Here is an 18,958-nt window from a genome sequence, read left to right on the forward strand (position 1 = left end):
ATCCGTCCACAACTGTTTGAGATATCCTGCTATGTATAGTTTTTGGCCCTATCTTACAATGGTGAAGATTCACTGAAGAAAATTCTTCTAGCTGGATCCGAATCCGGATCTTCACCAAAATCCTATCAGTTCGTACTTGTCACACACACTATGTCTCTGCCAAATTTCTTCCGAATCCGTCCGCAACTTTTTGATACATCCCGCAATGTATAGTTTTTGGCCCTATCTCCCAATGGTGAAGAATCACTTAAAATTAAATAATAATCAGAAATTAATAGTGTCCAATATTTTTTAACTGTCGTTTTCGTCTAGTTTAGTTAAGAGTACAAAGCGGACACGCATGGTCTTTTCATTTTGAGTTGCTTTCTAGTTTCTTTTATTTTCAAAATAAATGCTTCAAGAAGTTCAATCACTCAAACTTTTGGGCAAATCACATATCTAAGAAAGCTTCCAAATCCAGCTGCCCGTGATTGGCCATCCTCCATCGTACAAGTGTTTCCTTGGCAAATATGAACATTTTAGTCTACTCACAAGGCCTAAATCTGCAATTTGATGGAGTACTGTTCTGCCCTCTGGGCTGGCCACCATCTCAGGTCATCCCACATCCATACCCATGATATTTTCTACCCGCAATAACCCTCCCCACCCTCCTCTCCCTCCCTCCCCCCCCCCCCTCCTCTCCCTCCCTCCCCCCCCTCCCCCGAATATTATATATCCAAGTGGAAACTGAATTACTTTACATTATAGTCACAATCAAAATCTGAAATGGAGCCTCATGGCCGGACAGGGAGGCAGAAGAACGAACACCCGGAGCCTGTGACTGGCCATCCTCCATCGTACAAGTGTTTCCTTGGCAAATGTGAACATTTTAGTCTACTCACAAGCCTAAATCTGCAAGTTGATGGAGTACTGCTCTGCCCTCTGGGCTGGCCACCATCTCAGGTCATCCCACATCCATACCCATGATATTTTCTACCCGCAATAACCCTCCTCTCCTAGGGAGTTCGACGCAAGATCAGATGGAGAGGTGAAATTGAATCATTCACTGGAGTACAACGGATTCAAATTGCATCGAATAGAACAGAATGGACCATGTTGAGGGAGGTTTTGGTCCTGTCGTAGTGAACTAGAAAGGTTGGTCAATTCGGGTCCCTGTAATTGTGTAATTTGATGTTTGCTACCACTCCGGTTTGTATCATGGAGTTTCCGGCGTAGTCAGGGCCCTTAGGGATATTTTGGTTCAAATTCTTCCAAAAGCATCAAATTTGGCGCAGATGTTGCCCATGCCATACTCTTTCGATTTTGACGGGCGCCAAGGGCGGTATGATCGGGGACCATACCGGTCCATCCCGCCATGTCACCTGACCTATGATGTCATAATTAGGATATGTATCCAATCACATGGCGTACTATAAGTGGTCAAAGTTCAAAATGAATCGATCGAAAAATGAAGGCAGGGATCCATTTTTAAGGTTTTCATAAAATCCAATATGGCGGCCAGGTCACATTACCTATGACGTCATATTTATGACATGTATACAATCATGTATACATGAACCCGGATCATGATCGCACAAAAATTAAACAAGGATATGGCATACAGTTCATAAAACATCAAAATCCGTACCTTGGTAATTAGACTGATGAACTGCATATGCCTGAAAATTAGGAAATAGACATGTAAATATTTCCTCTAATTGTCAAAAATAAGGTCAGAGTTCGATTACCCAACCCAGAAACATAAAATGGTGAACCTCACGTAAATCTTGACAAAATACTCAAAAACCGACGTTTGACTCAAAAATGACCTTTAAGATGACCTTGAGGGTTGACCTTGACCTCGAAACATCAAAATAACATCATAATTGGATTCCTCGACCTCGAAAACCCCTGAAAAGTGGTATTAAAGCGCGGCGTTACGCGCGCTGCTTGCGAGCAAGGAGGAAGCGGACAAGCGGTAACTTATAAGCGTCTTTATTTCAGGAGCTCACTGTAACACTGGCGCGCTCCGGGCTGCGCGCCCGGTGTATATCATGAGGCCACGCCTACCCCTCGGGCGTGGCCACCGCCCACTTGGTGCGCGGAATGATGTCACCACGCCAGTGGGCTTTTGTGTCCGCCACACGCGCCCCCCCAGAATTCCCGCGCACCTGGAGGGCCAGTTTGCGGGGCAGACGAATGACCCGGCCGAAGCGCCCCCTGGCGATCGGCGGCGTCCGGGGTGCAGGGATGCCAGGTGGGATGCCCCTGGCTGCCCCTGGGATGGGTGCAGGACCGGGGGGAGGCGTGGTGGCGGGGCTGGGCGGTGCCGGGGGTCCGCCCGCAGGGGGGCGACCCCGACGTGGGGGTCGGGCCACTGGCGGTGGATGGTCCACGTCGAGGTGGGCCGGCTTGAGGCGGTCTACCGAAACGCGGTCAGGAGTACCGCCGATGTCCAGGGTGAAGTGCTTCGCCCCGGTCTCCAGCACGCGGAAAGGCCCGTCGTACGGGGGCCGCAGTGGTGTCCGGTGGGCATCGTGGCGGACGAAGACGTACTCCGCCGTGCGAAGCTCCGGGGCGACGTGCGTCGGTGGGTGCCCGTGGCATGCCGTTGGCACCGGGGCGAACCTCTGGGCGGTCTCTTGCAGAGCGGAGCGCTGCTGTGCCACGGACCATGGTGCCGTGGAGTCGGGGAGGAACTCGCCCGGCACCCGCAGCGGTTGCCCGAAGACCAACTCCGCCGCGGATGCGCGCAGGTCCTCCTTGGGCGCCGTCCGGAGGCCCAGCAGGACCCAGGGGAGCCTGTCGACCCAGCCGCCGTTGCGGAGGGTGGCCCAGAGCGCGGCCTTCAATGAGCGGTGAAATCGCTCACACAGGCCGTTAGCCTGGGGGTGGTAGGCCGTGGTTCGGTGCAGCCGGACCCCGAGCCCCTGCGCGACCGCCCCCCAGAGCTCCGAGGTGAACTGGGGGCCACGGTCGGACGAGATGTCTGAGGGGGCGCCGAACCGGGCGACCCAGGTGGCGATGAAAGCCTGCGCGACATCGGCCGCCGTTGTCGACGCCAAGGGCACGGCCTCCGGCCACCGGGTGGTGCGGTCCACCATGGTGAGGACGTAGGTGAAACCCCGCGAGGGGGGCAGAGGTCCCACCAGGTCCACGTGGACGTGGTCAAACCGGCGTTCCGGCACCGTGAACGGGGCCAACGGGGCCTGGGTGTGCCGGTGCACCTTGGCGCGCTGGCACACGAGGCACGTCCTGGCCCAGCCGCGGACGGCCTTCCGGAGGCCATGCCAGACGAACTTGTCGGCGATCAGCCTTTGGGAGGCCCTCGCGCCCGGGTGGGACAGGCCGTGGATGGCGTCAAACACCTGGCGCTGCCAGCCCGCGGGCACGATGGGGCGAGGACGCCCGAGGGAGACGTCGCACAAGAGGGCCGCGCCCGCGCCGTCGAACGCCACCTCGGTGACGCGGAGGCCCGTGACGGCGGTCCGCAAGGCCTGGACGTCGGGGTCAGCGGCCTGGTCCGCTGCCATCCGGGCATAGTCGATGCCGAGGTGGACTGCGTGGGCGACGGCCCGGGAAAGGCAATCCGCCACCGGGTTGTCCTTCCCCGCGACGTGCTGGATGTCCGTCGTGTACTCGGACACGGCCGAGAGGTGACGCTGCTGCCGGGCCGACCACGGCTCGGTGACCTTGCCCATCGCGAAGATCAGCGGCTTGTGGTCGACGAAGGCAGTGAACGCACGGCCCTCGAGCAGATGGCGGAAGTGCCTGACCGCCAAGTGAAGCCCGAGCAACTCGCGGTCGAAGGTACTGTAACGGCGTTCGGGCGGGCGAAGCTGCCGGCTAAAGAACGCCAGCGGTTGCCAAGCTCCACGCACCCATTGCTCGTGCACCGCGCCCACCGCGTAGTCCGAGGCATCGGTGGTGAGGGCGATCGGTGCATCAGGCGCCGGGTGCGCGAGCATGGTGGCGTTAGCCAAGGCGAGCTTCGCGCCCGTGAACGCCGTGTCCATCTGCTCGGTCCAGGTAACGTCGCCTTTGCCCGGCTTACCTCGGAGAGCTTCGTGCAGGGGGCGCAGGAGCTGGGCGATACGGGGCAGGAACCCATGGTAAAAGTTCACCATGCCCAGGAACTCCTGCAGCCCTCTGATCGTGCGGGGGCGCGGAAACCCCTTCACCGCCTCCACCTTGGCCGGCAGGGGGACGGCTCCGTGCCTGGTGACACGGTGCCCCAGAAAATCGATTATGGTGGCGCCGAACCGGCACTTTGCGGGGTTCACAATCAGGCCATGCTGGCCCAGGCGTTCGAAGAGCGTGCGTAGGTGGCGTAGGTGCTCTTCGCGGGACGCGCTGGCGACGAGGATATCGTCCAGGTAGACGTAGACAAAATCCAAGTCACGCAGGACGCTGTCCATCAGTCGCTGGAACGCCTGAGCCGCATTCTTCAGACCGAAGGGCATGCGCAGGAACTCGAAGAGTCCGAATGGCGTGATGACCACCGTCTTCGGGACGTCCTCCGGCCTGACGGGGACCTGATGGTAGCCGCGTATGAGGTCCACCTTCGAGAAGAAGGACATGCCCGCCAAACGGGCGGAAAAGTCCTGAATGTGGGGGACGGGGTAGCGGTCGGGAGTCGTGGCGTCATTGAGACGGCGATAGTCCCCGCACGGTCGCCATCTCCCGCCGGCAGGATGTGCAGCGGCGACGCCCAAGCGCTGTCTGAGCGCCGAATGATGCCGAGTCGCTCCAGGGTAGCGAACCCCGCTTTTGCCACCGCCAGCTTCGTCGGCTCGAGGCGGCGTGCCCGGGCGTAGACCGGTGGCCCGACGGTGGGGATGTGATGGGCCACCCCGTGCTTGACGGCCCCCGCCGAGAAGGTGGGCCGCGTGAGGGCCGGGAAGCCGGCGAGGAGGCGGGTAAATGCGTCCGCTGCCGGAAGCGTACAGACCAACGTGGCCGGAACCGAACCGTTCGGCAAGCTGCTTGGCAAGCCGCTCGTTGAGCTGGGCAACGCACAAGCGAGCGAGCTGAACGTCTCGGCCTGGACAAGACGTCTGCGCTTGACGTCGACCAGGAGCCCATTAGCGCACAGGAAGTCCGCGCCAAGCAGTGCCATGGGCACGTCGGCGGTGACGAACGTCCATCGGAAAACCTGCCCTCCGAACCGCAGAGAGAGGCAGCGTTTTCCGTACGTACGGATGGGCGTCCCGTTCGCGGCAAGCAGCGCGGGGCCCCCACCCGCGGCGTGCTTGTCTGACGTGCCGGCGGGAACGACACTCACCTGCGCTCCCGTGTCGCACAGGTAACGGCGCCCGGAGAAGGTGTCCGTTATGAACAGCAGGCTGCTCGAACGGCCGGCGCTCATCGCCACTATTGAGCGCCGGCCCGGGCGTTTCCCGACCTGTTGAAGGAGCATGGCGGATGACACTGCCGAGCTTCGTGGCCGAACTTGGCGTGGAACCAGCACCAGGTGGTGGAGCTGGAGGAGCGCGGCTGGCTCCGCCAGGCCGGTGGAGTTGGCGGGTTTCCCCGCGGTGGCGGTTTTCGCCGTGGCGGTGGGCGGGGCGTGGCGGCGGTCACGAGGTGCGTATCAGCATGCTGCGTATGCTGTATAAGCTGATGCTGTGGATCAGCAGCATCAGCAGCAGCATCAGCAGCATCAGCCACGAGGGCCGTGACGGCCACGCCGACTCTCGCCCGCGTGTCCGAAGCGGCGAAGTACTTGTCCGCCTCGGCTGCCAATGCTCGGGGTTCCGTTAGCCCGGTCCCGGCCAACGCGAGGCGAACCTGCGCTGGAAGTTGGCGACGGAAAAGTGCCCGGAATAGAGAACCGGGGGCTTCGTCGCCCAACAGTGACAGCATATGGTCCATTCGGACCGACGGGCGCGTGTCACCGAGCTCGGGGAGATCCAGGAGGCGGTCGGCCCGTGCGTCGTCCGTGAGGCCGAACGTGGCTAGGAGTAGCCGCTTGAGTGCCTCGTACTTGTGGCCGTCCGGTGGGTGGCGAAGGACGGACACAACTCGAGCGGCCGTGCCGGGCCCGAGGGAGGCGACGACGTGGCAATAGCGCGTGTCATCGCCGGTGAGGCGCCGAAGCTGAAATTGGGCTTCGGCCTGGACGAACCAGACTTCGGCCTGAGCCTCCCAAAATTCGGGAAGTTTGATGAAGTTGGCCATGGCAATGGCGTCGCGTGTGGAAGGATCGCTCCGGCAGATCCAACGTCGAGGGGGTCACCAGTAAAGCGCGGCGTTACGCGCGCTGCTTGCGAGCAAGGAGGAAGCGGACAAGCGGTAACTTATAAGCGTCTTTATTTCAGGAGCTCACTGTAACACTGGCGCGCTCCGGGCTGCGCGCCCGGTGTATATCATGAGGCCACGCCTACCCCTCGGGCGTGGCCACCGCCCACTTGGTGCACGGAATGATGTCACCACGCCAGTGGGCTTTTGTGTCCGCCACAGTATCATACATGATTCCAACCCTTTTGGTTATTTAACTGATTTTCCTCTAATCCGGGTGGCGGCCATTTAGTATTTCGCCAATATGGGTCCCCGGGGGGGGGGGGGGGCGCCCGTCTTGGCGCCCGTCAAAAATCGAAAGAGTATGGCATGGGCAACATCTGGGCCAAATTTGGTGCTTTTGGAAGAATTTGAACCAAACGGCCCCAAAATATCCCGAAGGGCCCTGACTAGCGGTGTATTTGTATTGTTTTGTAGTTATACTGGTATCTTCCTTTTGGGTTTATTTTTTGGAGTTCTTCCTCTCACTTCTTTCTTCGTTTCGCTTTCAAGTGAGTTCCCAGCATTCTGGCATTCATGCACTATAATCTCCAAAGCTCGAACGTATGATTTAGGAATTAGGTCATTAGTTCTCTGCTTCAATCAATATCGTGAAATCCCTCCAATATATTAAAATTAGGTTGATTTATTGGTAAATAAAGTGTTTTAAATATAATAATACGTGGGTTTAGACCGTACGTATTGAGTATCGTTAATGATGATCGAAACCGGAAGTAAATAATCCGGACTTCCGGTAAATGTCGCGTTTCGGCGGCGGAGGCTGAAGTAAACAGAAAGTTTGGCGAATAATCGGTATTTCAGGAAAATAAAGCATTCACAGTGAAGCAGGGAGGGGGGGGGGAAGGGTACAGGAGAGTGGGTGCGTGCAGCAGGTCAGGTGTGATGGATCAGAGCGATCTGGACCGTCAGATCGAACAGCTGCGCCGCTGTGAACTCATCGGGGAGAGCGAAGTGAAGGCTCTTTGTGCCAAAGCTCGGTAAGCGTCCTCAATATAATAACTCGCACTACCTTACGGTCCGTCAAGGTTACCAGTCACCACTCTCATCCAGACTCGGGGGTCATGGGCGCTCTGAGTCTGGGTGGTGAGCGGTTCAAACCCCCGACCGAGTCATATAAAGTCCAAAGTTTCAGCCAAAGACTTAAAAAATGGAACGTGCTGCTTCCTTGCTTGACGGTCAGCCTTTTAAAGGATAAAACACTAACAAACAACTACAGATTGGCTGAACTGTACTTTGAAACTGTGACAGATTAGCTGTACTGTACTTTGAAACTGCTACAGATTAGCTGTACTGTGCTTTTAAGCTGCTACAGATTAGCTGTACTGTACTTTTAAACTGCTACAAATTAGCTGTACTGTACTTTTAAACTGCTACAGATTAGCTGTACTGTACTTTTAAACTGCTACAGGTAGCTGTACTGTACTTTTAAACTGCGACAGATTAGCTGTACTGTACTTTGAAACTGCTACAGATTAGCTGTACTGTACTTTTAAACTGCTACAAATTAGCTGTACTGTACTTTTAAACTGCTACAAATTAGCTGTACTGTACTTTTAAACTGCTACAGATTAGCTGTACTGTACTTTTAAACTGCTACAGGTAGCTGTACTGTACTTTTAAACTGCGACAGATTAGCTGTACTGTACTTTGAAACTGCTACAGATTAGCTGTACTGTACTTTGAAACTGCTACAGATTAGCTGTACTGTACTTTTAAGCTGCTACAGATTAGCTGTACTGTACTTTTAAACTGCTACAAATTAGCTGTACTGTACTTTTAAACTGCTACAGATTAGCTGTACTGTACTTTTAAACTGCTACAGATTAGCTGTACTGTACTTTTAAACTGCGACAGATTAGCTGGACTGTATTTTGAAACTGCTACAGATTAGCTGTACTGTGCTTTTAAGCTGCTACAGATTAGCTGTACTGTACTTTTAAACTGCTACAGATTCGCTGTACTGTACTTTTAAACTGCTACAGATTCGCTGTACTGTACTTTTAAACTGCTACAGGTAGCTGTACTGTACTTTTAAACTGCGACAGATTAGCTGTACTGTACTTTGAAACTGCTACAGATTAGCTGTACTGTGCTTTCAAACTGCTACAGATTAGCTGTACTGTACTTTCAAACTGTCACAGATTAGCTGTACTGTACTTTCAAACTGCTACAGATCAGCTGTACTGTACTTTCAAACTGTCACAGATTAGCTGTACTGTACTTTGAAACTGTCACAGATTAGCTGTACTGTACTTTCAAACTGCTACAGATTAGCTGTACTATGAAACTGCTACAGATTAGCTGTACTGTACTTTTAAACTGCTACAGATTAGCTGGACTGTATTTTGAAACTGTCACAGATTAGCTGTACTGTACTTTCAAACTGCTACAGATTAGCTGTACTATGAAACTGCTACAGATTAGCTGTACTGTATTTTTAAACTGCTACAGATTAGCTGTACTGTACTTTGAAACTGCTACAGATTAGCTGTACTGTACTTTGAAACTGCTACAGATTAGCTGTACTGTACTTTCAAACTGCTACAGATTAGCTGTACTGTACTTTCAAACTGCTACAGATTAGCTGTACTGTACTTTCAATCTGCTACAGATTAGCTGTACTGTACTTTCAAACTGCTACAGATTAGCTGTACTGTACTTTCAAACTGCTACAGATTAGCTGTACTGTACTTTCAAACTGTCACAGATTAGCTGTACTGTACTTTGAAACTGCTACAGAATAGTAGTACTGTACTCTTTTTTTTTTTCTTTAAAAATTTTATTTATTTATTTATAATTATACAAGATCGAGGCTCGTGTAAGAGCTTACATTAATCACAAAAAAACAAACTGACATAAAACGTATGATAAAGGGAGTGGGAGACAATATGGGGAGAGAGAGATCTCGCGGAGATCTTGGAGACGGCGGCAGGGATTTTCGAAGCTCCACACGGTCTCTACGTTTTTCGAAGTTAAGTCTGTTCACAATTGTATTTTGTCGAAACTGTATTTATCTTTCGGTGTGTGAAGTTATTGTGTGCAACTTTGGTTGTTTCTCGGTGTTTATCTTTCATAAATTGATCGTCTGTTTGCCGTGTCGCGAGCAAGGCCTTGTACAGTGTGCACTGTACAACCTTGAGGCTTTGTTTTTCTCTCAGTGGTCCGTCGTTTGTGATCCAATAACTTTCGTTCTCTGTATTCCCAGGCTTTTCACCCATAGCCTACTTCCTTGTGTAAATCTCAACTCAAAAAAAAAACAAAAAAAAAAAACATTTCCTTCTCTGTTCTCATTCGTTTATTCATTCTTATTCGTTCGTTCGTTCTTCGACCACGTGTTTCTCCCCCATTTCCCCAGATAGTTTTCACTCATTAACCTTCAATGTTTACACTTTCCCCTCAAGTTATGTATTCCGTCATATTTTATAACACCTTTTTCTTCTTCTTCTTTAAAAGGCTGCTTTCGACTTGCTCACCAAATCAATTCATCCCAAAAAAAATATCCATCTCCTATAGTGCCTTTGTTCTACATTCCCTAAACTCTCCTGCACTCCATCCTCCATCCAGCGTCCTTAAACGTATTTTTAACTCGAAGGTCACAAGAAACTCATTTTGCAATAAATGTTCGTTTCCCATAAATCGTACACTTTCAAAAATCCAATCTCACCCCTCCCCTCCAAATCTTCCCCATAACCCCTCCCCTCCAAATCTTCCCCATCACCCCTCCCCTCCAAATCTTCCCCATCAACCATCCCTTTCAAATCTCCCCCCTTGCCCCCTCCCTCCTAAACTACTCCCTCACCCCTCCCCGCCAAGACGCCCCCTCGCCCCTCCCCTCCTAGACTCCTGCCTCACCCCTCCCCTCCAAATCTCCCCCATATCCCATCCCTTTCAAATCCCTCCCCTTGTCCCTTCCCTCCCAAACTCCCCCCTCACCCCTCCCCTTCAAATCTCCCCACCCTCATTGCTTCTCAATTTCCCCCCGCTCACTCCCCCTCCTCAAAGCGTCCTCCCCGCTTCTTCCCCCTTCAAACTCTCACCTCCATCTCCCCCAACCTTCTGCCTCGCTCTTCCCCCTCCTCAAATAACACCTCATTGTGGCTCACCCAATCACCATCAAACCTTTTGTCCACCCCATCCTTCCCTTTCTCCGAGCTATTCTGAAATCTCTGACACACCTTCAACAGCTCTCCCTACCTCTTCCACCTCTTCCACATCTTACCCTACCCCTCCTCCCCCCTGTTCTGTATCTGATGCTCCCCCTTCCTCTTCATTAACGGTATGGACCTCAAACATCCGGGGCCTTCGTTCAAACTTAACTGATCTCTCCATACAGGTTGCTTCTGTCAAACCAGACGTGATCTGCTTAACAGAAACTTTCCTCCTTTATGATGTCTCTGATTCCATAGTATCTCTCCCGGGCTACTCCCTCCTCCGGTATGATAGACCTGAGCCTCGTCCTGGAGGCGGGGTTGCTATCTTTATCAAAAACTCTCTTCCTCACTCGCCCTGCACTGCACTCTCTCCACCTCACCCCCAGGAATACCTCTGGCTACGGCTTCCCCTTCGCTCCCACCTCTTGTTCATATGTGTGTTGTACCGTCCACCAAACAGTGATGACTCCATCTACATCTCGCTGTCTGATGATATGGACCAACTTCTATCTACTCATCCCAACTCTCTCTTCCTCATATGTGGTGATTTCAACTGTCATCATGCCAGTTGGCTGGGTGTGGGTACCTCTCTCACCAGCCATGGCTCCTCAGCAAAGGACTTCTGCGACTCACTGGGACTGACACAATCTGTCAATTTCCCGACCCGGATCTCAGTCAACGGAACATCTTCTCTTCTGGACTTGGTTATGACTAACTTCCCTGAAAATGTCTGCTGCTCTTCTTCTGCTCCGATCGGATCATCTGATCATGTCCTTGTTAAAGTGGACATCTCTCTGACCATCCTCAGGGAGCCTGCTCAGCGTCGACGAGTCTGGCATTTCACTCAGGCCAACTGGCACGGTCTTCAAGCAGCCATCAATCATCTGGACTGGTCTCCCATCTCTACCACCTCTGACATCAACTCATCCTGGGAATTCTTCCAAAGTAAATTGCTCTCTCTCATGCACAGATTTATCCCATCTCGTCTTCAGTTGTCATACCCTTCCTCCCGTCCATGGTACACGGAATCTTGTGGTGAGGCTGTTGCCCAGAAACAACTTGCCTTCGTCTCCTGGAAAGCAAATCCAACGGAAGGAAATCTCATTTCCTTTCACAAAGCCCGAAACAAGTGTGTGTCCACCCTCAGGAGAGCCAGGAAACAATATCTCTCCGTTCTCAAGACCCAACTCTCTTATCTGTCTCCCTCTTCCAAATCCTGGTGGCGTCTGGTCAAATCCGTTTCTGGTGTTTGTTCCCCCTCCATCCCCTCCCTTACCTCAAACGGCTACACAGCTGACTCCGCACGTGAAAAAGCTGAATGCCTCAACTCTGTGTTTGCCTCTAAATCTTGTGTCCCAAACCCATCCCTCTCTGTACCCACCATACCCAGTCGTACCCTGCTGCTCCTGGACTCCGTGTCCTTTCCTCCTGACAAGGTGGAAAAGTTTCTGTCAACCCTCGACTCTGATTCTGCAACTGGACCCGACGGCATCAGCCCACGGGTCCTAAAATCCTGCTCTGCTGCTCTATCTCACCCTCTCTCTGTTCTCTTCACCCTCTCTTTTGCTCAAGGTCAACTGCCATCTGCTTGGAAATCAGCCAACATCACCGCTTTGCACAAAAAAGGTGCAAAAACAGATCCTAGCAACTACAGACCAATCAGCCTTCTCCCAATTATCAGCAAAGTCATGGAATCCATCATTGCTTCTGATATGAAATCTTTCCTCTTCTCCAATGGCTTGATCTCTGATCATCAATTTGGTTTCAGACCAGGTCACTCTACTCTGGACATGCTGCTTCTGCTGTCTCAACAATGGATGGAGGTCCTCAATGCCAAACAGGAAATTAGAGCTGTCTCCCTCGACATATCACGTGCCTTCGACACGGTCTGGCACCCCGCTCTGCTCACCAAACTCTCCTCCTTTGGTATCCATGGAAATCTCCACGCATGGCTGGCGGACTTCCTCTCTAGTCGTCGTCAACGTGTGGCCCTGAATGGGTTTCTCTCATCTCCTCTTCCTGTTCAGGCTGGAGTTCCCCAAGGCAGTGTTCTGGGCCCCGTGCTTTTTCTGGTCTTCATCAATGATCTCTCTGACTCTCTCGAAAATCCTCTCTATCTCTTTGCTGATGACTCCACTCTCTGCCGCTCCATTCCTCTTCCCTCAGATCGGCAGTCTGCTGCCTCCTCACTCTCTGAAGACCTGGACAAAATCACAGACTGGTCAAACAAGTGGAACATGTCTTTCAATCCTGACAAATCTCACACTCTTACTATGTCTCTCCGAAAAGATCGACTGGACAACCCTCCCATCTACTTTCTCAACAATCCTCTCCAAGAAGTTCTGTCGCTCAAGATTTTGGGTCTCACTATCTGCCATGATCTTTCTTGGGAAAACCACATTTCCAAGCTGGCCTCCAAAGCCAGTCGCCGACTGGGCATCCTCCGTCGTGCGAAGTCCTTCCTCGGCACACCTGAGCTCCTCACCACATACAAGGCTTTCATCCGCAGCTCAATGGAATACTGTTCTCCCCTATGGGCCGGTGCTCCTGCCTCACACCTAGCTCGGCTTCACGCTGTTGAAACCAAAGCTTTCAGAATTATTGGAATCTCCCGCGATGAAGCTATCTCTGAGGGCCTTTCACTCACTCACCGCAGGCAGGTAGGTGGTCTTTCTGTCTTCTACCGACTCCTCTCCGGCCTTGCACCCCCAGCTCTCTCTGTGCTCTGTCCCCCAAATATTCCTACAGGTCGCACAAGATCTGCCAGCAACCCTCTGATGGTTAAACTGCCGAAATCTCGGCTCTCCGCTCACCTTCACTCTTTCATTCCTCTTTTCTCCCGCCTCTGGAACAAACTCCCTCACTCCCTTCAATCCCACTCCTCCCTCCAGGTCTTTAAAACAGCTGTTCACCACCATCTCTTATCTTCCCCCATCCAAAACCTTGATCTTTTCTACCCCCGCTAATTCACCCCAGATCCACCTTGTTTGAAATTCCAACTTCTTTCCTGGAAGTCCTGGCAGTGTCCATATGTTTTATACCTCTCCCACTGCCCCCTTCCCACGCCCCCCCCCCCAAAGCCCTCGCCCTCTCTCAGATCTCTCGATGTCTCCATGTCTCTCGGTCCCTGCTCTCAAATGTTGTGTTTGTGTCCTTCCCCCTCTCTCCCCATCTTGTCTACCGCTCCCTATGTTATATGTTTTATGTGTCGGTTTGTCTTTCTGTGTGTTCATGTGATTAATGTTCGCTCTTTCACGAGCCTCGATATTGTATACAAAAAAAAAAAAAAAAAAAAAAAAAAAAAAAAAAAAAAAAAAAAAAAAAAAAAAAAAAAAAAAAAAAAAAAAAAAAAAAAAAAAAAAAAAAAAGAGAGGGAAGCACACAAGCATAACAGTAGAGAACAGGAACATCAGGAGATCTGTGGGGGGGGGAGGAGGCATGGGAAGAGGGGGAGGGAGGTATAAAACACATGGACACTTCTCGGATTTCCAGGAAAGAAGTCGGTATTTCAATAAAGTGGATCTGTGGTGAATTAATGGGGGTAGAAAAGATCAAGGTTTTAGATGGGGGAAGATAAGAGATGGTGGTGAACAGCTGTTTTAAAGACCTGGAGGGTGGAGTGGGATTGAACAGAGTGAGGGAGTTTGTTCCAGAGGCGGGAGAAAAGAGGAATGAAAGAGTGAAGGTGAGCAGAGAGTCTTGATTTTGGCAGTTTCACCAGAAGAGGGTTGCTGGCAGATCTTGTGTGACCTGTAGGAATATTTGGGGACAGAGCCCAGACAAAGCTGGGAGAGCAAGGCCGGAGAGGAGTCGGTAGAAGACAGAAAGACCACCAAACCTGCCTGGGGTGAGTGAGTGAAAGGCCCTCGGAGTTAGCTTCTTCGTGGGAGATTCTAATTATTTTGAAAGCTTCATTCTGAAAAGATTCTGGAAGAGAACAGTATTCCATTGAGCTGCGGATGAAAGCCTTGTATGTGGTGAGCTCAGGTGTGCCAAGGAAGGACTTTGCACGACGGAGGATGCCCAGTCGGCAACTGGCTTTGGGGGCTTTGGAGGATTGACAGGAAATTTCTAGAATCTTTGAATTTGCCTTGGCCTGTAGAATCTTTGAATGTTAATTATGACGTCATAGGTCATGTGGTTTGGGCGCCATCTTGGAAAAACCGAAAAACTTTGCACCTCTATCTCCAAAAGCGCTGTGTAGAAAAGATCGAGACATGGCTCATTGTAAAGAACTCTCCATGCACAATAACATGTGAAAATGATGTCAAATGTGCCTTCATTATGACGTCATAATTCGACAAGTAAAAAAACTTCATGAAATTTATTGAGCATCATCATCATGATAAATTGATGCAGAATTTTTTTTATAACGTCATAAGTCACGTGATTCGGCCGCCATATTGTTTTAAGGGAATAGCCTTCAAAACCACTAAAAACCCATTTTCTCAAACGACTGAACAGATCGAGGCCAAACTTTGTATGCATAATTGCATACCCATGACGAACAAAAGGTTCAGCGACCATGACGTCATAAGTCACATGATTTAGGAGCTATGACGTTTTAAAGGATAAACCTAGATTGTATTAAAGCGAGATTGTATCAAAGCGAGATTGTATCAAAGTGGGGTTGTATCAAAGCGAGATTGTATCAAAGCGAGATTGTATCAAAGCGGGGTTGTATCAAAGCGAGATTGTATCAAAGCGAGATTGTATCAAAGCGAGATTGTATCAAAGCAAGATTGTATCAAAGCGAGATTGTATCAAAGCGAAATTGTATCAAAGCGAGATTGTATCAAAGCGAGATTGTATCAAAGCGAGATTGTATCAAAGCGGGGTTGTATCAAAGCGAGATTGTATCAAAGCGAGATTGTATCAAAGCGAGGTTGTATCAAAGCGGGGTTGTATCAAAGCGAGATTGTGTCAAAGCGAGATTGTATCAAAGCGAGATTGTATCAAAGCGAGATTGTATCAAAGCGAGATTGTATCAAAGCGAGATTGTATCAAAGCGAGATTGTATCAAAGCGGGGCTGTATCAAAGCAGGGCTGTATCAAAGCGAGATTGTATCAAAGCGAGATTGTATCAAAGCGGGGCTGTATCAAAGCGAGATTGTATCAAAGCGAGATTGTATCAAAGCGAGATTGTATCAAAGCGGGGCTGTATCAAAGCGAGATTGTATCAAAGCGGGGTTGTATCAAAGCGAGATTGTATCAAAGCGGGGTTGTATCAAAGCGAGATTGTATCAAAGCGAGATTGTATCAAAGCGAGATTGTATCAAAGCGGGGTTGTATCAAAGCGAGGTTGTATCAAAGCGAGATTGTATCAAAGCGAGATTGTATCAAAGCGAGATTGTATCAAAGCGAGGTTGTATCAAAGAGACTGCGGTACTCCGCCGCAAGGCTTCTCCTGCTTAAAACCCGCTCCACCCCATCATGCATCTCTGCAATCAAATCGAATGGACTCCTGCGTCGACCCAGGTACATTCACCGTGGCTCCGGTCGTAAGTTTGTTTATTTACAATCAGGTCACTCCATCCCCATCCTCTGGTCGGCTCAGCGCACTCCCACTCATCGTCCCAACACACCTGGTCACAACAACGCACAAAATCGCACCTCCTGTCTGCGAACCCTGGCCAAATCACCTGGATTCATACCCGCCGTACAAAACAACATCAAGCTCACCCTGTTCAATACCCGGTCCCTCAACAACAAATGCCTCATCCTGAACGACTACATCCTGGAAAATAAACTGGACTTTCTCTGTCTCACTGAGACCTGGCAACAACCACTGGACTACTACACGCTCAACCTCACCACACCCAATGGATATTCTTACATCAATAAACCACGCTCGGAGGGCCGAGGTGGTGGAATTGCCATTATTCACCGACAAGACATCAAGACCAACCTCATCTCCATCTCATCTGCTCCATCATTTGAACACCTGGCTTTTAAACTCTCTGGTCACACACAGTCAGTCATGGCTGTTGTCTACCGCCCTCCCAAACCACACCCATCATTCCTGTCTGACTTCTCCTACTTTCTGACCCAGCTATGTTCCCTCTCCCCCTCTTGGTGATTTCAATATCCACATGGACTCCACTGACTCCACGCTAACCACTGACTTCACTGATTTACTCACCTGCTTTAACCTCACTCAACATGTCAACTTTCCTACCCATAACCGTGGTCACATTTTGGACCTTGTCTGCACTACTGGACTAATTTTGCACCATCTCTCTGGCTCCGACCTCACTCTCTCTGACCACCTAGCCATCACTCTGACCATCAACATCCCCACCCCAGCACCAAGGCATTATCGCACTATCAACTTCCGTAAGCTAAACGCTCTTTCACCTACCTCATTCTCATCGACCCTCTCTGAAAAAATGTCCACTTCTCCCTTCGTTGACCTCCACACCCCTTCTGACCTCACTGACTATTACAACCACACTCTCTCCTCCTGCCTTGACCAACTTGCGCCTATAAAAACCAAAACAGTTTCTTTCACCCATTCTGCTCCCTGGTTTACCCCTGAACTCTGCCTGATGAAAACTCGTGCTCGCCAACTTGAAAGACTCCGCAATAAAACAGGTCTCACAGTTCACTCCCAGGCCTACAAGGACCACATACAACACTATAAAGATGCCCTCTCCCGCGCCCGCTCCGCCTACTACTCTCAAATTATCCACTCTGGCTCCGGAAACCCAAAAGCACTCTTCTCGACAATAAACAAACTCCTCAGCCCCCTGAACACCACCACCCAGTCATTCACAATAGACAACTGCATCTCCTTCCTTTCATTCTTCCAACGCAAAATTGAAAACATCTACAACAGCTTGACCACCGCCGCACCCGCTCCCCCTCAAACCACCTGCCGCCCCTTATCCTGCCATCCCCTGTCTCAATTCTCCCCAGTCTCCCATACTGACCTCTCTGAACTCCTCATCGGAATGAAAACTGCCACCTGCACTCTTGACCCCATCCCCTCCAGCTTTGTCAAGGCCTCCCTTCCTGCTCTCTCTCCACTTATCATTGCAACAATAAACTCCTCCCTGTCTACAGGCATCGTCCCACCATCCCTCAAAATTGCTGCTGTTACCCCCATTCTGAAAAAACCTGGACTAAACCCTGACACCCTAAATAACTTCAGACCCATCTCCAACCTACCCTTTCTGTCAAAGGTTTTGGAACGCGCTGTAGCCACTCAACTCAAACATCACCTCTCTGCCAATAACCTGTATGAAACATTCCAATCCGGATTCCGCTCCAACCACAGTACTGAAACTGCTCTCCTCAAAATCACCAACGACCTTCTCCTCTCCTCTGACACTGGCAACCTCAACATTCTCATCCTCCTCGACCTCAGCGCCGCCTTTGACACCATCGATCACACCATCCTCCTCACCCGACTTGAAACCACCTTTAACATTACCGGCACTGCCCTCTCTTGGATTAAATCATACCTCTCTGACAGACGCCAGTTCATCTCCATCAATAACTGCAAATCCCCCACTGCTCCCCTCCCCCAAGGTGTCCCCCAAGGTTCAGTTCTTGGCCCCCTCCTCTTCATCCTTTACCTGTCCCCCCTCAGTCACTTAATCCGCCGTCATGGTCTCCAATTCCACTGCTTCGCCGATGACATCCAGCTTTTCATCTCCACCAAGTCCATCTCCACCGCCACCCACTCTATCCTGACAAACTGCATCACTGAAATAAAATCCTGGCTTCAAATCAACTTCCTCAAAGTTAACTGTGATAAATCTGAAATAATCATCATTGGCCCAAAAACGCTCACCAAGTCCACCCATAACTTTGCCCTCAACATCGACGGTTTCCCAGTATCCACCTCCCCTCACATCCGGAATCTTGGCATCATCTTTGACCAAACCCTTTCCTTCGACAAATACACTAAACAGATCACAAAGACAGCCTTCTTTCACCTGAAAAACATCGCCCGTCTCCGTCCATCCCTCTCCTCCGTGGCTGCAGAAACCCTCATCCACGCCTTCATCACTTCCCGTCTGGACTACTGCAATAGCCTCCTTTATGGTTCACCCTCAACAATCACCAATAAACTCCAATACATTCAGAACTCCGCTGCCCGTCTACTCACCCATTCCCGGACCCGTGACCACATCACCCCCGTCCTTTACAAGCTTCACTGGCTCCCCATCTCCCAGAGAATCCAGTACAAAATCCTCCTCTTGACCTACAAAGCCCTCCATAACCTGGCCCCATCCTACCTGGCTGACCTCCTCTCCAGACACACTCCCACCCGCAACCTCCGCTCTGCTGGTACCAACCTCCTGACCCCCCCCATCCGGACCAAATTTAGATCCTGGGGGGACAGGGCCTTCTCCGTCGCTGCTCCCACCCTCTGGAACTCGCTACCTCACACCATCAGAGACTCCTCCTCACTCACCACATTCAAAACATCACTCAAGACCCACCTGTTCAACACTGCATTCAACATTTAACCCACAGCATCTAACCCCTGACTATCTCCTCTCCTTCTCCCTCCTTTG

The 18,958-nt window shown here is 50.9% G+C and overlaps 1 protein-coding gene across 2 annotated transcripts in view; it reads left to right on the plus strand.

The window, feature by feature from the left end:
• The first annotated feature begins 6,988 nt into the window (after nucleotides 1–6,988).
• The window catches only part of LOC137425179 (serine/threonine-protein phosphatase 4 catalytic subunit B), a 38,823-nt gene continuing 26,853 nt past the window's right edge, over nucleotides 6,989–18,958 (plus strand). For both annotated transcript variants that reach the window (XM_068113336.2, XM_068113337.2), the window contains exon 1: nucleotides 6,989–7,256. In XM_068113336.2, the coding sequence (XP_067969437.1) occupies nucleotides 7,162–7,256 (95 nt within the window). In that variant the 5' untranslated portion in view covers nucleotides 6,989–7,161. The remainder of the gene's footprint in view (nucleotides 7,257–18,958) is intronic.

The sequence above is a fragment of the Myxine glutinosa genome, chromosome 4 (assembly GCF_964187855.1).
Source record: "Myxine glutinosa chromosome 4, kmMyxGlut1.1, whole genome shotgun sequence".
Classification (NCBI taxonomy): domain Eukaryota; kingdom Metazoa; phylum Chordata; class Myxini; order Myxiniformes; family Myxinidae; genus Myxine; species Myxine glutinosa.